At 41.3% G+C, this 21812-nt stretch overlaps 1 protein-coding gene across 1 annotated transcript in view; it reads left to right on the top strand.

The window, feature by feature from the left end:
- GPR158 (G protein-coupled receptor 158) overlaps positions 1-21812 on the top strand; it is a 349303-nt gene that overhangs the window by 173758 nt on the left and 153733 nt on the right. The window contains exon 4 of the mRNA XM_075587610.1: positions 2624-2841. Coding sequence (XP_075443725.1) covers positions 2624-2841 — 218 coding nt within the window. The remainder of the gene's footprint in view (positions 1-2623; positions 2842-21812) is intronic.

Genomic DNA, 21812 nt, shown 5'->3' on the forward strand with positions numbered 1-21812 from the left:
GCCTGGTGGGTGCAAATCAGGGATACAGTCACGTCAAGTGGAAGAGGCAAGCCAGGAGGAAAAGGGCTGAGGTGGTGACAAAAGTTTGCCCCAGGACCAATGGATGAGAAGGATGTTTTCATTATGGATTGGATGGAAAGGGGTGAAGGCCCTTCAGGAAGGATGGATGTTCATTCCGAGAATCATCAGGGGAGCAAGGGTTTGGCTATCCCATAACTGCTCAGTTGAGGAGGGAAAGTGATCCTCACAGGAGAAGCCCCAGTGAGGGTTGGAGAGATGAAAGGAGATTTAATACAGATAACCTTGGGGCTAAGGAGCAGTGAAGCCATCTGTATGGTGGGAGACCTTAAGGTTTGATATTTAAGTCTTAATGTAAGCAGGAACTTTCATTTTCATCATCTTTTACAGAGTAGTTTATTGGCAGACATTAAAATGCATATGTTGTTCTTAAGTGCTCTTAGATACTGTAATGGTTGAAACACCATTACGGAAGGGCATGACCACCGGTGCCCAAGCTACAAGTCACTAGAATAACAAGTCTTTACAAACACTTCACCAGCACCTTGGTCCTCTGACCACAAGGAAATTCCTCCCTTGCTGTGATGAAATGTGCCCAAAAATATCTACTTGGGAGTGCTTACTAGTTTTCCCGAAGAGGACCACCCAGATCTATGCTGTCTGCAGAAGCGCCTGCTCTTCTACACTTGGATACCACATCCGTTATGGAGAACCTCACAACTTTCCAAAAGATCTAGAATGACATACAAAAATATACTGGGGGGGTTCCTGGGTCAACTCAAAAGCCACACTGCCCCCAAAAGCACACTAAAACACAAAACAAAAATAGATCAATAGAATCACCTTGGTGGGTAGAGTTACTAAGCATGTGAGCTAGCAATACACAAGGCAAGAACGTTATTAAACAAATAGGTTTAATAAGAAAAGGTACAGTACACAACAGGTTAATCTACAGACAGCTCAGCAGCAAAATAAAAGGAAGGGTTAAATAAAAGGGATGCACCATGAGAAAGAGCGGAAGCTCGAAACGCGTTGGTGGGGGCCCCTGGGCTCCGTTATGTAGTTGTTGCCTGAGTACCCATTAAATCATTCTTTATATGGACTGCACACTCTATTTGCCATTGTTTTTCTTATGGATGTAAGCAGTGCTCCAAGTTTCCTGTGATCAAAAAAAAAAAAAGGGAGCTTGCAGAGAACAGGAACGTCAGAATGCATTGCAGCAGCCTCATACAGCGGCTCCAGTACCATCAGAGCCTGCGTTCGGGATCACTGGGATGCATGGACAAAGAAGCACAGAGCGCACCAAAAGAAACATGGAGCTATGCCTGCCTAGCTGCAGTGCGGGCCAGCAGTGGTTTTCCAATCCTCCCTCCTTAGTCTGCAGGAGTGGGGATGAAGGTGGCCAATTGGTTGGTAGTGAGCGTGGTAGAGGTCAGCTTCCCTGGGATCCCTCCTGGGAGAGGGACAAGGAATGAACCTGCCACCTCCCTCCATCAAGATCAAGCATAAATATGCAGCACAATGCAATACAGGCTAGTATCATAAAAAGTCAGGGAAGAGCTATACATTTCAAACAAAGGGGACATAGTTCACAGCAGTAAAGTGCTTGACAAAAGAAAGTGACCCAGCAAACTATAATAAGGAAGGAGAAGGGCTATACTACACTGTACTGCATAAAGTGTCTAGCAAGCATTCCACAATACAATAAGACAACTAACAAGGCGTGGCTGGGCTGATGGGTGGTGGCAGCAAGTTGGGGCTCAACCCTTTGAGCCTGCTGCCTCCTGTCACAAACAAATTACTCTTTAATACAGACACCAGCACAATAAAATGAGGTACATCGGTACAAATAAAACATGGAATAGTGGAATGATTAGGTAAGGAATAACAAAATGGATGTGTTTTATATTTTCATGATAATCGTTCCCACTTCGCTGTAGGGTTGCTCCATTATTTGCCATTTAATATTTACTAAATCTTAATATTCAAAATACAGTAGCAGTCCATACATATTTTGTTTTCCACATAATTGGATTACTCTTAACTGTAAACTTTTAACATTTTCATAGAATTTAAGAATAGTCATTAAGGAGTTGGCAGTATTTATTTTATTGAAAAAAAACAAAGCCCTTTTCTCAAAACCACCATCTTAGGCATTCACTATTTTGACTGATCACAGAATTTCTATTTTACAACAGCAGCATGTGACATTTTAATTGAATTAGAAAATAACATGACAAACAGGAGGTACATACTGTGTGTGGTCACTCAAATTATTTGTTTTAATGCTACAATGGTAGCAGTACAATCTTGTGGTTTACAGTTGATAGTATTTAAATCGACTGCCACTTTATAAAACAGTTTTCATTTAAGTTATTTTAGTATAGAACAGGAGTACCATCATCACACAACAGCTGTTGATCATACTGTACAAATAGAATGTGTAGACAGACAAAGTGCATTAAACATGGTAATCACAGAATTCCAGTTGTGTTTATTTGTTATTATGGTTTGAGCAAAAATAATTACTACACAATAGAAAAATAAAAATCAGATATGAGTTTTTTTTTTATTGATATGTATGTTTTCTCTTTGATTCCTTTAGGACAGAATATGGATAATCATTTTTCAAGAGGAGAGATGTCTGAGGAAGAATATAAGTGTCTACCCTGCAGGGAAGGATGTTCTTACTGTACAGATGATACTCCCTGCTATGCACAGGAGGACAAGTATTTACGGATTGCTATCATCTCATTCCAAGCGTTCTGTATGCTGCTGGACTTTATAAGCATGCTGGTAGTCTACCATTTTCGCAAGGCAAAGGTAAAGAGGTTTGCTTTTTTTTCTGATGTAATGTACAGTAGATCTTAAAATAAGTTACTTTGAAGTACATCGTGATGGTAAAACCATATACTGTATGCTTTAGTTAACATTAATGTAAAATGTATTATCGGAAAGATCTTCGGGTCACATGTAACTGGCACCATCTATTTACGTTTGTAAAATGTATTTATTTTTACATAAATTTCGCCCTTCTGTACATAGTAAACTTCCCATGTGCTTCATGATTATTTTAACACTGCAATTCTAATAATGTGGTATATAGCGACTTCTCTAACATCAGCATACTGTATAGCACCACCATTTCAATTGCACCAGTGTACAGTACCTACTTGTGTAACAGTTTATGATGGTGAATTTGTGCTGTGGGGCTTGATCAGTTGCAAGCATCAGCAAAGTCAGCAACTCTAAATGGCAGAGGCCACTATTAGAATATATTCTTACGTAATATTTGCCATGTCTAATCCCAATGGGTACAGTAGCTGGGATGCGTAGAGAAAAGAGTTTGTAATTCTTAGAGTGTCATGTCATGATAATATGACGAGTTAAGACTAATATTAATAAAACACCATAACATTTTCCACCAAAGTATCATGAGAAGGTAAAATACACTGTTTTTGCTTGTACAAAAATACAGTATGTTTGTATATTTGCCCAGTTAGACATACTGTCGGTCCATCTCGTTGTACGATATCCGCACTTCCCTAATTTCATAACAATTTTGTGTCAACTCTTTGGCTGAGGAAAGGAAGTGTAAATGTTTGTTCTATACTTGGTACTTTGACTCCAAAGAAAATGGTGTTTTCGTTTTTCTAGAACCCTATTGATTTTGGATTTAACATAAATGTGGAAAAAAACCTCAAAATAAGCCGAAACCTTTTTTCAACTTAAAACTTTGCTTGGTTTCTTAATAAGAAACAAAAACCCTTTAAAAAAAAAATCTGAGTATAAACTTTTGGTATGAATTTCGCTCATAAGTTTATTTAAAAGTTTGACTAGCATTTTCGAATCAACGCAGAACCCGACGTTCGGATTTCGAACCAGTGAACCTGCCTATTCTTACTAGAAACTTAAATAAGTACATGGCTTTGATGAAAGAAAAAAATAAAGTGTAACACCCGTTCTCTACCCCCAAAGGAAATGCAGGCGTTATGCGCTATGGTGCTACCTGTTAGGTGTACAGGAGGCTTAAGCAATACGTCTTTACTGTGGTCCTACAGTCTAGCAAGAGAAACACATATGCAACACAACAATACAATAAAACACAATAACTGTCCAGTAATAGTCCTGGGGTAGCCAACCCCAATAGTACCTAGGTTGCTCGGGCACCTATAGCCCAGTGTCCCATGAGCAATCCCTCCCACTGTATGTGAGGACAGAGCTACCCTCACCCATTTCGTTGGTGCACAATACCTTCCTGGCTTGGGATCCAGCCAGGCCACATTTCCCAGCAAGGGCAAAATAGCAGCAGAATCCCACGCTGCGGGGTCTCCCACACAAGCCCCTCACACCTCAGGGTCAGGGTGATCGCTGATCCTCAGGCCACAGGGGGAAGCCTCCCTCTATACTTCGGTCTGATTCGCTGTGCTCCCTCACTATCAGGAGCTACTTATACCTAGGGCCAGCCCTGCACACGTCTCTACAGTGAGGGGGAACTATCTGGGGCCTAGGGGTAAAGACTGGCCTAGTCCAAGGTGCCTTACTACAGTAGCTCCCAGGACAGTCCTAGCACATCATGAATAAGAACAGTTCAAGAAACTGGCAAGGGACACAATACACAGAGCCTTATAAAACTCCCTCTACATAACACTTTTGGGGCTTAGTCACAAAGCTGATATTCTATTGTAGTTCCCTGCTCAGTGTCAGAGTTCAAGGACATAGAGTTTATTTTATTTCATCCCTGCCTCTTCAGAGTTAGCCTGAGGGACTGTGTAAACGCCCCCAGTGGCCAGGAGGAATACCCTGCTACACAAGATTATTTGAGGATTGTATTACTTACATCAGGGCTGCGCAGGATTTTTCTGGCGCCACAGGGTCAAGTGACGTGACGCATCGTCATGGAAATGTGAGTCAAATGATGCTGCGGGGTCACATGACACCCGGCGTCATTTGACGCCAGGTCACTGGGGGGGGGGGCGGGGGGCGCGAGCTCTGGAGCCGGCACACAGAGGGGGCTCACTGATTAGGTAAATTAATTGCTCTCTGAGTGGTGCTTGGCTCAGGGGTAGCAGCGTGGGGCTTAATCAACCTTCCATCACACACATTGCTCTACAATACCAGTACATTATAGGCACCTGCACAATGAAAAAGGTACACTAGTACAAATAAAACCTTTAATAGTGGAATTACTAGGTAAGGAATTACACAATTTATGTGTTTTTGTATTTTGTAGGATAGTCATTCCTACTTTGTGGAACAGTTGTTCTTTTTTTCAGTTTGATATTTATTGAAGAGTAATATTAATAATAGCAGTCCATATGTATTCTGTTTTCCACATCATTGCAGTACTAGTGAGTGTTTTACATATGCAAATATTTTATTAAGAATATTTATTAGGGAGTTGGTGACAAGTTTATTTTCAATGTGAAAATGAAACTGCTTGAGGAGCGCTGAACTGGAAGAAGCCAAATATCCTTGGACTACCACGGTATACACTGCCACGGGTGCACAACCAACGAAGTCCGGGGGGATCCATGTTTGGAATGAATCACAAACATGTTGGCACTCACAAGATCTTTAAGTAAAGAAGAATATCAATTTATGAAATAAAAAGATAATTTTAATTTAATAAATTGATATTCTTCTCTACTTTAAGCGCTTGTGAGCGCCAACATGTTTGGGATTCATTCCCACTGGAAGAACTGACATCACTCTAATATACAGATGTCTAAACTTTATGTTTGCACACTTCAGTATGCGCTTAGAAATGTGACTTGTGTGAGACAGTGCTTTTGTTGTATGCATTTGCCTGGGATACATTTTTGGGAAATTACCCCGGTGAATTATCTTTGTATTTGAATTCCATCTTGATTCAATGTCAATGGCTTTCTTGTCGAAGTGTCAGAAATTTCTCTCATCTTCTTTCTCTGGCACTTTCTTAGCATCATAAGGTCTTCACACTTACAGTATACTTATATTACTAAGCATCCCTAGTGATGGTCACATCAAACAGTAACTTGTTTATTTCAGACCTGCAAACATTTTAAGTTCTTACTTTGCTTTTATTATCTTAAAATAATTGTTGTTTTGTCCAAGGTTTACAGACAATATAATCAATTTCTTAAATCAGAAAAGTTTTACATACATTGCTCACATAGTGCTTAAATCGCTTTTCTTACATATCCATTATCTGATTTCACACTTCAAGATGAAACTACTTTTGCATATTCAGTGCAATGGTGCATTGCTTTAATTTAGCCAGCCTCAAGGGATATAAGTGAAAGTTAATAAAACCTTTTACTTTACTTTGTAGAATCCTTTGTATTTAATAACATCATATGCCTTAATTCAGCATACAAGCCTGGTTTAATGTATAATGTATTCCTAATATAACTTTGAGGCATCTGTTGAGTTCCTCTGTGTTATTTTAGCAGAAGAATTCACTTCAAATTCTATGAGATTTTATCCATTATGTAAATGTTATAGACTTTTAATAGCTTTCTTAAACAGACAAAATCATTAACAGGAACATACAACTTGAATGAAATCAAGCACCGTGTCTTGAACTAGAGAAAGCCAGATTGTTTTCATTCTACTGAATGAAGGTTTTCTTGGATTCAATTTTGTCAAAATGATGTATATGAAAAGAAGTGAAAGACCAAAGGTTTTAGCGTATTGCTATAATTAGTTTGTAATAGTTATTTTTTGTTTTATTTGTAAGATCGAGACTAATATCCTGTGGTTATTTGGATTTGACATTTTAGTAAGCACTAAGGCCTACTGTAGATACATAAAACTCAGTTAAACCAGAGTTTATATCACACCTGGTGAAATAAAATATTGGATGATTTTACCGTGATGTAATGGCCATCAACATTGCGAATATTAACTCCACCGATAAATACTTTAGGAGTTAATTATGGCTAGCAATGCAGTAGGGCAAGGGAATTATATACGTCTACCATAGGGTTATGTAAACAAAGTTATTACAAATCCTATGACAAAAGATACATTAACAATTAGATGCCTGTTGCTACCAATGTATGACACATACAGAAGGGGTTAATATATTCATAATACTACAGTACCTACCCCCTTGACTACCCTAGAGACAGGTAAGGCAATGCTGTACTAAACACTAAGGGAAGCAAAGGGTTAACCTATACCGTCTCCCTCCCCCCAGGGGCCTGACCTCCCTCTCCAGCACACCTACCACGCAAGAACCCATCCCCCCAACAACTTACCCTCCCCCCCCCCACACACACACACACCCCTCTATAGCAATGGCAATTGGCCAGTAGCCCTTTTTTCTCTTTTAATGAGTAATAGAGCTTTTGGCCAGTATAAAACACAACCAAAACATCAAATAAAACATTAAAACAACATTCATATTAAATAAAATTACATATATATATGTTAACAACAAAAATAACTTGTGTACCATATAAGTGCAATAGTAAATGCGTGCTGGCCGTCCAAGGTATTTTCTCCCAAATCCCTCTTGGTGCTGCTCCACGTCTCCCGTGATCAGCGGGGCTAGAGAAGGCTCAAACATAGACAAACAAACAAATGGGGGTGCAAAAAAGAGAGAGAAAATGAATCAAGAACATTTAATGATTCATTTTCTCTCTCTTTTTTGCGCCCCCATTTGTTTGTTTGTACCATATAAGTTGTTCAATTACATCATTGAGTGTGAGTAGGGCTACTTAGGCCCTCTCAAGGAGACTGCATGTGTAGTCTCACTTGTGTGTTTCTGAGAAATACGTGGCATTTTATAGGGGCTAGTGCCATCGCAGAGCACATGTAAAAGTGTCACATGTTACAGCAAGAAATCAGATTGTTTGCTATAGCATGTGATTGGTGCCATTGGTTTTGCCAACCAGGGGAAGAGGAAGGGAGGAAAGAGTTGTTGGACATAGGTGTCCCGGGGAGAATTGATGGGGGTTGTAGGGGTTAACCCCTTGTTTGCTTTACGATGCAGTGCCTTACTAGATTTGTTAGGTAGCCAAGAGGGTAGGTAGTGTAGTCTTAAGACATATTAATCCATTTGTAGCACTTAGTGGTACACTAGTCATAGGAACCACTTGGGCCACGAAGAGGTTAATATCTTGTACAATGTTCATGTTCTACATTTGTATTACCTATTCTAGGTTGGTTTAGATTTTATTGCCTATGTATATAATGTTCCTTACATACATAAGCAAGATAGGCCTTATGTCAGCTTGGGGGAGGCAACCACAATTAGTTGTATAATTCAGCAGTACTACTATATATCACCAGGTATCGTATTTAGATGACTAGCATCAAACTGAGTAAAATTGTATTTACTCATTTTGCAGGAACAGGTTCATTAATTTGACTACAAATATTGCATATATTGCATATATTTTTTTGCGATAAAACCTCAATTTTGGTATCTTTGATGTATTAAGGTCTAAGAAGGCAAGATTTTTTTTCTTTCAGGCTGTTGCTGTCAAATGGAATAGTTTATCCTGATGCAAATGGGATTGTGAGTTATCTATACCTTTACAGTAGGTCAATGTTAGTGTTGCAGTAAGGCTGCAAAGACACGTGGGTGGTCCGAATATAGGCTTTTATTCAGCCTCAAAAAGGTGGAATTTTAAAAAGAGCTTACTGTATTTTCAGCATATCATAACAAACACAAAACCTCTTACTTTCAGCATAGAGCAACAAAATAAAAATGCCTAGCTCCTATCTGCAGTGCTGACTATTACATTGGTTGGTCCCTAACTACAGGTAGGCCCCTTACCAACATGTCCCTGCCCATAACAATCCACTAAGGTAGAAGTTTGATTAAAACTAGCGTACTGTAGCTCACAGAGCAAAGCTGCTTGGCAGGGTAAGACAAGTGTTGGATCAACCGGAAAGACCCCTTCTTTTTCTTGGGAACGATTCCTAACAGAGAAACTCTAAGCTCATGCATAGGGGGAGAAGAAAAGGGCCCTGAATTCCTACCTAACTCTATCTCTCTGAAAATTTTCTCTGTCGCATCCCCATGCTCCCAAATTGACTTAAAATTCCTTACCTCCGAGTAGTCTACATTGTCTTCAAACATAATCCATAACTCCACTTGAAAGCCAGCCTATAACAGGTGGCTGCCTAAATATTCTGGTAGCGATCCAGCCAGGACACCATCCTTTCAACGCTCACTGGAGTAACTGCCCTTTAAAGCAGACTGCTGTGAAGGGCTGTCCAAGTGCAGCATGCCCTTGCAGAAGCAAGTTGCAGTGTAGAGTTCCCCACTGCAAGATAAGCACTCATGCCAGAATCGACAACTGCTAAACCTGCATTGGCCTTCATTAACGCATTTACGCTTTCCACTGTTGGCCAGTAAATTGGTGGACCCATGCTGTTGGTTACACCAAGAAAGGTGTCCGACTCCTACGTTGTGTGACAGAGTCACTGACTCAGAAGGCTGGAACAGTGAATTAAGAGACGCTGCAGCCAGTCCACAGAGCGTTAATCTCTTCAGAGAGAGAGAGAGCAGCAGCTGGAAACTGATTAATCACGGACTGGGCTCCTCAGTGAAACAAGTGTTTTAAAAGACACAGGAAGCTGCTATACAGAGAGACTGCTTTACTCCCCAGAGAGAGGGGAAGTGAAATTTCTCCCAGTCGGGGAGAGTCTGGCTGTATTGGACCCTAGAACTGAAAGAAGCAGGCCTGCGGGGTTCAGCTAGGAATTACACTCAGGATAAAGACAAGGACTGACAGATAAGCAAAAAACACTTTATTGTTCTGTGCAGAGACTGTGTTACTTTGTTCCATATGCCAGGGCATGTTTTGGCTTGGGAACCAGCTTAACTGGCCATGCAGTTAGTTAGGGCAAAAGCTATGGTGTAGTTAGCTTTCTCTAAAGGGAATATGTGTTAATTTCTTATGTTTTATTATGATTTAAAGGAACAGTATCCATTATGTTTATTTGTTTGTGGTTAATAAACCACTACAGTTAAAACTTAACACAGCATCTAGCGTCTTACTGACCCTGCCGCAAGGCTGTCCTGCCACAGTTGGTATGAGCTTGATCCATTTCTTTTGCATCCCAAAATGCATATGCATCTGCCGAAAGTGCTAATCATAGAGCCACAAATCCATTCCGCTATGATTTCTGTAAGCAACACCAATCATGTCCTTGTACATGAAGTGGGCTGAGCATAGTTAAGTGGATTTTTTGCCAATCACATTAGCCAGACTAGAGGATACCTGAAGCCAATTGGCAAATATCCAGGGAAATAAACGTTTCTCGACATCCTCTTTTTTAGCCGCACTTGCTAGCACTTCCCTATAACCTGGCATTAAAGACAACATTTTTACATACTCCCAACCATATTTTATCTTTAACATCAGCTGCCAAATGTATCCCCAGTAGACTGCTTATGGTCACATTTTTTGGGTGGATTGGGATCCGCAGCGGATCGACTGGTTCCTTTTTTCCGCTGAGTTCTGCTTATCAATCTCAGAAAGTGTGTTTCACGTTTGGTGGATTTTTTATTTTTATTACAAATACACTCCGGATTCCGCAAGCCGTGAATGGATTTGTAGTATTCAATCTGAAGATTCAGAATTCCCTTGGCGGATTGCTGAAACCGCTAATTGGATTCTACAAATTTTTATGAATTATGAATTTTTATGAATCTGCATGGATTAAAAATGCCCAAATCTGTCCATAGATTTTAAACCACAAAACTGATTTTTGGAGAAATGCGAGAAAATCCGGGAAACGGATTTGGGCGGATTCGCCCATCTTTACTGGTGGCACGTGTAAAAGCATCCTTGAAGCATACGTCTTCAGAGTCCTTGCCAGCCTCTGCATAACCTCTGAAATAGCAGGCTGACGACTACCACCTCAACTGACAAGGAGGCCCCAACCCTAACACCTCCATCTGGTTTGGCATGGGGCCGGGCTAACCACCCCTGACTGAGGAGCCCCAACCCATGCAGCCACCACCCAAGGAGGCAACACAAGTCCAGTCATGAGATATTGCCAACGATAAGCCCCCTTGGCTCACTGTAGCCCCCCCCCCCAGCCCTCCAGAGCCACCAGAACACCTGAGATTGACTGCCACATCCATAGCCAGAGGGCACCCCTCTGGCGATTGTCATCCCAATCGTGTCTAGGATAAGTGGTTGCGGCCGTTTTACCACGACCAAGTCGCCGCTGGCATTTAGCCACCACTCACTTCTCCGCAAGGTAACTTTTCTGCTGACCATTTTTCCACCAAGGTATGCCCCTTACCTTACCCTATACCCTAAAAGACCTTTACTCTAAGCCCCTTATCCTAAACTCCTTATTCTAAACCCCTTACCCTAATCCCTTACCCTAAAAATCTTAACACCTTACTCCAATTCCCTTCCCTAAAATCTAATCCCTTACCCTAATACCCCTATCTTTAGCCCCCTTCCCTAACTGCTAAACCCAATTAAGTTAAGTTAACTTACCTTTTTGGCTAAACCGTCTGTGGGCACTAAAGGCGTCATGGCGGCACACTCATTGGTGTTTATCTCCCCAGCTGGCCCCACAGGTAGGGCTAATAACCACCCTGATACACCAGATGAAGTCCTTCCCATACCTAAAGGGCTTCCCAGAGACACAGGCCCAGCCTCACCCACCTGTGGGCTACCTAGGGAGGGGGTAGTTAAAACCAATTGAGCAAGGAGAGACCTAGCAGCCAGGATCCTCCTCTTACCCCAGATGCTATTGATGTTTGAATGAGCCTTATCCCATGATCCACTGGCATTTTTGGCTCGGATAGTGTTGCAGGGGTTCTAGCACACCTCTGTGTGTGCTACTAAGCCAGCCCATCCTGAAAACCGGAGGGGGTCTCCGGAGTCCCTGCACTCCTGCCTGTCAGTTGTGCCTCAGGCTCCAACAACCTCGCGGGGTCCTACTGCCTGCGTGAATACCACACCGGCATCCCCACACGTGTCTCAGAGTGGAGCTCCTCAGACCCCTGGCTCCTGCCGCCTCAGTAGTGCTAGTGCTGGTAGTAATGCCACCCTATGACTAAGGGCCCAAGGCTACTGTCTCCAAGTTACCCTGGCTCCTCTTTAGTATGCTGTGAGATGTCTTCCCTGTGCTTAGATTTTTGTCACTTCAAACCAAAGGAATTTAATTCTTCCCATCTTGAAGACCATGTCTTCACAGCATAGTGAATATAATGTACTGTAAGACTTTGGCTGCGCTTATAGTACTGGCCACGGCGACGGCCCGCAGCGACCGTCACAAGTACTTGAAGTCCGCTGCGGGTGCCCATAGTGGGCACGACCGTGACAGTGCTGCACAGCGACATGGTGACCGAAATCGCTGAAGCCAAGGATTTTTCTCTTGGCCAGAGATGGCAGCGTGCCATCAGCGTCACGTGAGCGGTTCAATGAGGGTGAACCGCTCCCTCCGCCACGCTCCATTATGCCCTTCTGAGGCCTCCTGCACCTCAGTGCAACAATCGCTATAGCGATGGCGATGTGTGACGTCACACGGTTGCGTCGCCGTCGCCATTACTATAAACTCAGCCTAGGTCTCTTCCTCATCGCTACAGTATACAGTACCAACTGTATGTATCTTATTTTTAAATAGGCAATCACTCCAACTTGTCTCTGGCTGGGTAACTGAATTCTTTGCTTTATGTAAATCATGGCTCCATGCAGCTTTCCGAGCAGAGGGGAGGGGGAGAGTGAGAGAGAAAGGGGGACATCGAGAGAAGCAGGTGAGAAGACCATGTAGGGGAGAATCTTGTGAGCAAGGGGACATGTGGGGAGAAGCTGGAGAGGAGGGGAAAAATAGAAGCACATGTGGTGAGAAGCAGGTGAGGAAAGGAGACGGTGGGGAGAAGTAGGTGAGGAGGAGAGCATGTGAGGAGAAGAGCATGTGAGGAGAAGAGCTTTTTGTATTACTGATGTTATTGTTGCTCTTTATGATTGCATAATGCTGACATCTAACCTATAGTACTACTATGTATTATAGTAGGAAGAAGGCGTGGCTCAGTGAGTAAAGACACTGACTCTAGCACTGAGTGTGAAGGAGGGGAAACTGGTTCAATTCCCGGTGTTGGCTCCATGTGACTTTGGGCAAGTCACTTTATCTCCCTGTGCCTCAGGCACCAAAAAACATAGATTGTAAGCTCTACAGGGCAGGGACCTGAGCCTGCAAAAATGTCTCTGTAAAGCACTACATAAAACTTTCAGCGTTACACAAAAACATGTTATTATTATTTGCGAATTTTGCAAATCTATGGTACAGTACGTATGGCCCAAATGAAGTACAATTCATTCTAATCAGGCCCCGTCATATTAAGTAAGTTTGACACCCCTGTTAATGAGGTTAAACATAGAGAAAATTGTAGGTTAAACATCAAGGTCTATACAGTAAAGAAAAAGCTAATTACAACTAAGGGCAGAAAAAAAGTGTTTGAATGTTACACAAACATTTTAACTTAACAAATGCTGACAAACAATCTATTGCATTTCACACTGCATTGAGCACTTCCTCTAGGATTTCTTCCTGAATACCTGTACCTGTGCACTAAAGTAACAAGAATAAAAATATTTTTATTACACATTTTACCAAATAATTGTTTAGAAAAAAACCCATACGTCTATAATAACTTAAAAAAAAATATTTAATAATTGATAGGAAAATTGCTCAAAGTTATAGTAAACCATAAATAGTGTTATACACTTTATAATGTCCATGAGATCAAATAAAACATCATAATACACTAATTAAGTACTAGAGGGGGTCAAATCCCACTACATATTATGACAGGGGAGTCCTTGATTCAAGTCTGAAAATCCATGCCATATTTTTTTTTATATACAGTGTTTCATTTACTGTATATGCCCTTCCCAGATGTGTGCTTGAACATACAGTATTTAAAATATGTATACAGTATATATTATGGTATTGTAAAATATGTTTTGAGACAGATCAACATCCAATTTAAGAATATACAGTACTGTATCTGCAATGTTCACAGATATGTTAAGATGTATCCAACAGTGTGATTCCCAATATTGTCTGAGCAAAAAATAACATGCAGATGTTACCACTCCCTTTAAAACTACTGTGATATTTACAGAAATGCAAGAAATAACACGACTCCATTGAATACATTATCTCTTTTATGCACACATTATTTTTAGCAGTACATTTCTTGTGTTGACTTGTGTTAATTTGGGTACTAAGGCATGCTACATCTATATTATCCTTCTGTACACTTTTCCACTGACAGTAATTCCTCCGTGTTTCAGTGAACACTTTTTTTTTTGTATCAATCTTTTTTATTGGCATTGTCATTTACAGGCATGGTTACATTATGGACAACAACATATGACTTTTTAACTTTGATAACACTGAGTGAATACTGGCAACATAGTTTTTCCCTTTATTGGAAGTTTGAGTGAATACTGGCAACATAGTTTTTCCCTTTATTGGAAGTTGGGGGTAAGGGTAGAGGGGAGGGGGATGTGTGGGAGGGGCAGGGGTGTGGGGGGGGGGAAGACAAACAAAGGGGGGGAGGGGAGGTCACCCGTGGTTCATCTCAGTGAACACTTTTTATAACTGAAATATACATTACAACGTTATACTCTTTAAAATACTTGGTAAAAAAAGGAAATAATTTCATACACAAGCAATATTGGCAAAACTTGAAAATACAAAGTATTTACTACATGCTGCGTATTGTATACTACTACAGTATGTCCCTTATATGTTCAAAGCAATATCTACTTCTAATTTCATGTAAATCACTGAAAAAGCCATTTGGGGTAAAATGTCAAAAAACAGTTAATATCAAGCGAGTTCCATCCATTGCTTGCAGTAATAAATCAGAAGAAAATCTTTCTAGTTCTGTAACATTATTGTGGATTTTGATAATCCAATTATGTACAGTAGATACTCAGGAATTAAAGACCAATAAGCATAAGTAAAATGTGAGCCGGATCAATTTTTATTCTAATCCAAAAACAAATGTTAGCCAGAATCCAGACATTGCCAGCTGATATTTAGCACTAGCAGACAGATCAGTCATCTTGTTACAGTACGCCCTCATTATTATTTCACTTGCAAAGTCAATTTTGCAGTACATCATTACAATCATAATCAACAACATCTAGTCCACTAACAGTTAGCCAGAGACATCAACCCATTCTTTCTCAATTCCGAAATGGGTTTCTTTTAGTAAATCACAGTGTTTTTTTTAAATCACTGCTTATATACTATATAATAAATAATAATAATAATAATAATAATAATAATAATTGTTACTGTGTTACACATACATACATACATACTTCTCATAATGATCATTTTAAAGGTTTATATAACTCCTTCTCTGCAAGAGGGAACTGCAGAACATTTGCAACTCCCCCTGGTCTCAAAAGATGGAGCATTAATTCCTGCTACACCTGTAGATAAAAAAAAAAAAGAAATAAGTCAAGGTGTCCTGTCAGAGATCACAAATATTATTTTATGCATTTGTATCAAAAATGTAATTAACATGAAATTAATACTGAATAGATACCTTAAGGCAAAAATCCAGGAATGAAACATGAGGGCCACATTTAATAAGTAAGCAAAAGACGATTTAAGGTGCCTTGCCCAGATCCACAAAGATCAGCTATGTCTTAAGGCCTAAATCTACAGATGTCCTTTGTTGACTTAATGAGGCGCTAATCGAAGTTAACGCTTCATTAAGTATTAACGTGTATCTTTAAAGCTCAATATATACAGTGTTAAGTGCTGTTTTTGACCGGAAAGGGTATTTTGTGAATTACTGAACACCACGTGCTGGTACTGTGAGATTACCCTTAACAACCTATATCCACAGTTACATACATTGCAGTTACCATAGGAATTTAATGAGAAGCTACTTAAGTGATACCAAAATCCAGCTCCTTAAATATGAAGGAGACAGGGAGGGAGAAGAGAGAGAGGGAAGGAAACCTATTTTTGTAAGGTTACGACGTATCTTACCTCCTCACACACCTTTCAACAACACAAAGAAATACCTACGTCCAAGAAACTAAACAGACCTGAGATACCTGGGATATATGCTAATATGGATATGCCAAGTACCTGTATATTCAAATGATTTATATTTCCATATTTCCCATCTGACGTTAACTTAATCTAATGTCAGTTAAAGACTAACGGTGTACCTTCATGTAACAATAACTAGTGATAGGCAACATTTTCGCTGGAATCCGAACCCGCTGCGGGTTTGCAAGTTCCTTTCAGCAGCAAAATTCCACGAACCAGTCTCAATAAGGCAGATTCGTTTCTTTTTTTCTATCGCTGAAAATCCGCATAATGGATTTGAAATCTGAATCGAAAAATGTAATCTGAATCAAAAATGTAATCCAAATCCGCAAACGTATTTATTACTGGAGGGGGAGTATATAAATAGGGGTGCTGCCTCAAGTTTAAACTATTGTGTTGTAGGCAGGGTTTGACTGTTGCTTGGTTAGGCCTGCTGCTGCTGCTGCTGCTGCTGCTGCTGCTGCTGCTGCTGCTGCTGCTGCTGCTGCTGCTGCTGCTGCTGCTGCTGCTGCTGCTGCTGCTGCTGCTGCTGCTGCTGCTGCTCTTGGACTATAATTCAAACATCTATGCATTATTTACTTAATAAAATGTGTAGCTTAACCATTAACCTTTTACTGCCTGGACTGACCCCAATCTGTGTGTATCTAGTCCACTCACTGGACTGGTGCCTGTCTTGCTTCAGTAGCCTAGAATATTCTTCTGTACTGTTTCTGTGTCTATTATATACATTATATAGCAGTATATCAATATTTAATAATATTAACAACAACAATACTGTGTCAGTTCATTTCAAGGAGGGTTAAACTTATACACATTTAGTATCTCTCATTCTCTACACCTAGTGTGTCAGTGCACAGCCCAGGCCACTGATGTCAGCAGCCACTGCCATTCCATTACTAGAGTTGGTCCATTGATTCTACCACTGCCCGTTCCACAGCAACAGCAGGACCCAGCCATGCAAATTAAAAACACTGTGCAAAGTGCAAAAGCAGCACAGAGAATAAATAAAAATCACTCACTGTAAATGTATTCTATATTCTCTGTATCATCATATGATATATGTCTGTCTGTCTGTCTCTCGCGCTGTCTATATATAAAAAAACTCAAAACAAAAAGAAAGTGCATGCTCCATGGTAAAGTTTTGTTTTAATAATACTATTGATGAAAAAGTGATGATTACATTTGTGCACTCACACACATGCGATCATAGGATCACGTTTAAATAAAATCTCAAGTAATAGACTTAATCCATCCCCAATGATTATCACAGAAATGTCTTTGATGAGCTGAACGGAGCAGCGTCCTCCTCAAAGAAAAAGTTTAATTTGGCTAATAGCGCCATAAGAAACGCAATGCTGTTAATATTTGTTTATCCTCTCAAAACACACAATTTAATTTTTGATGCAGGGAGAGCTACTGTAATGCCGCTCTTTACTATGGCACTCACGCAGGGCCAGCGCAAGGTTTTCATACGCCCTAGGCGAAACTTTAAATTTGCGCACCACCCCTCTCACTTACCAGGCTTGGTGGCGGCACAGGGGGAGCAGAGTGTCACAGGAATCAGGGAGCGGCAGTAAAGACTATGTCAGCGGAGGGAAGATGCGGGCGGCGGTGACTTGGCTGTGGCAGGTAAAGACATTCAATCAGAGCAGGAGCACAGGAGACGGCTGGTGAGGTACGCACTGTAACACCGGAAGTTGACCGGCGTCTGACATACGGCACCGGTTTTACAGTGCGTACCTCCCCTGCCGTCTCCTGAGCTCCTGCTTCAATCAGATGTCTTCACCTGTCACAGCCAAGCCACCGCCACCCGCTGTCTCCGCTCCCTGACACCTGTGCCTCTCCGCTCCCACTGCGTCCCTAGGACCTTTGCTCCCTAGGCGAACACCTAGGTTCACCTAATGGACAGACCGGCCCTGCATTCACGTGATGTCGTGCAATCCTCTAGAACACGCAAATTCAACTTCAAAGCTCTTTACCAGGACACTCACATAACGTTGTTCTTTTAGGTGAAAGGAATCAAATATATCAGTTTAACATAATTTTTAACAACATTTTGAGCTTCTAAAAACAAATACCGTAAGATCCTTTTTATACTTTCATATAATCAACAAATTGCAAAGAAAGTATAGAGGTTTATTGATAGATTTGTTAAAGGAGAGTCATTTAGAATAAGCACCTGATGTTCCACTAAATTTAAGGAGACAATGGGGCCGATTCACTAAGCTCCGTTAAGTGGCTTTAAGAGCGCAAAGTACCCTTTAAGACCGATAAGGCTGCAGTGAGATTCACTATGCAGTGATAACTGCACGTTATCGCTCTTAAAATGGCTTTTTTCAGCCCTTGGCGCAAAATGCGCACGATCAGGCTATTGCACTGCTTTTTGCCAGTACAGGAGATTCACTAAAAAATAAACAATACTATAAAAAATACTCCCGCCCCCTAACACATACACTACAGTAATGGGCAAAATGACTATTATCCACATATGGATAATAATGCATTTGCCCATTAAATGCATTTGCCCATTAAATATACATTAATCACAATAAATACAATAAATACATTTTGTACTCACCATTGTCCGGCACCCATGATGAAGGCCATCCTGATCTTCCTCACCATCCATACACTGGGGTGCTGAAAAATATACACAAGAAGAAAAAGAGCCAAACTAATGTCCCCTAACCCCTTAATGACCTTAGCGGATAAAATTGTACATTTTATCTGTTTTTTATAAAGTATAAAGATTTTGCTTAAAGTTAGATAGCACGATAACTATTATAAACAAAGCCGCCTGTAAGAACTGCATGGAGATGCTGCGTCTCAATGAACGGCTCTTACAGGCGATCGTGCTGTACAAATATGATTTTTAATACTAGTGTACATGAGCAGGGGGTCTCCTGAGCTGAACCGTATTGGTTTCAGGTCTGGGGACCCCCTACTTCAGGAGATATAGGCCCTGTTATGGGGTGGCGGTATCCCCTGTACTTGTAAAGCTCCCGCGTCATGTGACCGGGACATTTACATTCTGCAGGGGATACCGGCACCCCATAACGGGGCCTATATCTCCTGAAGTAGGTGGTCCCCGGACCTAAAACGTATCCTGTTAAGTGGATAAGCCGCTCCAACCCCAGTCAGGGTAACCCTTAGTTAAGTTATTGCTCAGGTGAGCAGGGTTTTGTTTGCTTATGTTTTATTTTGTATTCCGTGCCTGGGACTGAATAAACCAGGCAGTAGCCTATTTAAAGGAACAGCACATTACGCTTCGTCATTTTACCTACCCTAAAAGGCCGTGTTCTAACACTCCCGGACAGACGGCGGAGCCCCGGAGTTAGCCGCTTGTCACAATATATATATATATATATATATATATATATATATATACACTGTGTATGCATGATTATCCAATATACAAATAAATGGTTAAGGATATACTGTACATGCCGAAATACAAATCTCTCCCAATGTCAAACAGCACCATGCAAAATCAATATCTAAGAAAGGCAAATAAAAACACTCAATTTGACAATGTGTACATTATACAATTAATCTGTGCATCATGTATACTATGTCAACCATCTTTATAGAGCCCACATCGTGTCTTGGAGGCTATAAAGATGGCGCCAACACTGGCACCGATGCCCCATACCAGGGCCTGTAACTCGGGAAGCAGGGGTTCCCTGAGCCATTAATCAATGCGTTTCAGCTCAGGGGACCCCCTGCTCCCAAACACTAGTATTAAAATGTACTTTAATGCAGCTTCATTACCATAGCCATTCATTACCAAAGAAAAGATCTTTTTGTTCACAGACGCACCAGATTCAACCTCACCCACCCAGCGTACAACTGCGTTGCTCCAAAGGCACACAGCCTGATGAGGGCCCCCCCAAGAACTACTCCCCTCTGCACAGTACCAGCGTGCTAAGGGTTAACAATTGCTTGTTCTTTGTTGAATCGTCAACCCCACCCACTGGAATGTTAATGAGCCAAGGGACAAAAAAAAAGATATTTTTGTTCACAGACGCACCAGATTCAACCTCACCCACCCAGCGTACATCTGCGTTGCTCCAAAGGCGCACAGCCTTTGGCGCAGCCGAAGGGCAGCCAAAGGGCGTGAGCCGTTTGCTGCCGTTCGCTGATGTTAGTTGATGTTAAAGTGATGTTAAAGCTGCTCTATTTCTATCTGAAACACATAAGCCCTTTATTCCCCTGTACCCAATTTTCCAACTTTATCTGTCCATGAAATGTCTGTCAATTCCCTGTATAACCCTGTTCTTTTATCGTAACCATGTATTTTTTATAACTCTGTGCCCAGGACATACTTGAAAATGAGAGGTATCTCTCAATGTATTACTTCCTGGTAAAACATTTTTATAAATAAAATAAAAAAATAAATAAATAGCGGCTATCCGCTACGGTAATGAATTATTATTTATTGGTATTGGTGTTTTAATACTAGTGTAGATGTGCAGGGGGTCTCCTGTGCTGGACCGCATTGGTTTCAGGTCCGGGGGCCCCCTACTTCAGGAGATATAGGCCCCGTTATGGGGTGCCGGTATCCCCTTCACTTGTAAAGCTCCCGCGTCACGTGACCGGGACATTTACATTCTGCAGGGGATACCGGCACCCCATAACGGGGCCTATATCTCCTGAAGTAGGGGGTCCCCGGACCTAAAACCAATGCGGTTCAGCTCAGGAGACCTGCTGCTCATGTACACTAGTATTAAAAATCATATTTGTACAGCACGATCGCCTGTAAGAGCCGTGCATTCAGACGCAGCGTCTCCATGCAGTTCTTACAGGCTGCTTTGTTTATAATAGTTATCTTGCTATCTAACTTTAAGCACGATAACATGGGGGAAGAAGGTGCTCGCGCGATATGGCCTTTTTGGGCAAGGCAGGCCCAAAACACGCCAAACAGCCTTAGTGAATAGCGCTTATGACTTCACCCTTTTTCGCCCGAGCGATTTAACCCATTTCAGCGCTAATTAACGTAGCTTAATGAATCGGCCCCAATGTTTTTTAAATTGGAAATTTAACGGGGCCATAACGGGGCCTATATCTCCTGAAGTAGGGGGCCCCCGGACCTGAAACCAATGCGGTCCAGCACAGGAGACCCCCTGCACATCTACACTAGTATTAAAACACCAATACCAATAAATAATAATTCATTACCGTAGCGGATAGCCGCTATTTATTTATTTTTTTATTTTATTTATAAAAATGTTTTACCAGGAAGTAATACATTGAGAGATACCTCTCATTTTCAAGTATGTCCTGGGCACAGAGTTATAAAAAATACATGGTTACGATAAAAGAACAGGGTTATACAGGGAATTGACAGACATTTCATGGACAGATAAAGTTGGAAAATTGGGTACAGGGGAATAAAGGGCTTATGTGTTTCAGATAGAAATAGAGCAGCTTTAACATCACTTTAACATCAACTAACATCAGCGAACGGCAGCAAACGGCTCACGCCCTTTGGCTGCCCTTCGGCTGCGCCAAAGGCTGTGCGCCTTTGGAGCAACGCAGATGTACGCTGGGTGGGTGAGGTTGAATCTGGTGCGTCTGTGAACAAAAATATCTTTTTTTTTGTCCCTTGGCTCATTAACATTCCAGTGGGTGGGGTTGACGATTCAACAAAGAACAAGCAATTGTTAACCCTTAGCACGCTGGTACTGTGCAGAGGGGAGTAGTTCTTGGGGGGGCCCTCATCAGGCTGTGTGCCTTTG

The sequence above is a fragment of the Ascaphus truei genome, chromosome 2 (assembly GCF_040206685.1).
Source record: "Ascaphus truei isolate aAscTru1 chromosome 2, aAscTru1.hap1, whole genome shotgun sequence".
NCBI classification, from domain to species: domain Eukaryota; kingdom Metazoa; phylum Chordata; class Amphibia; order Anura; family Ascaphidae; genus Ascaphus; species Ascaphus truei.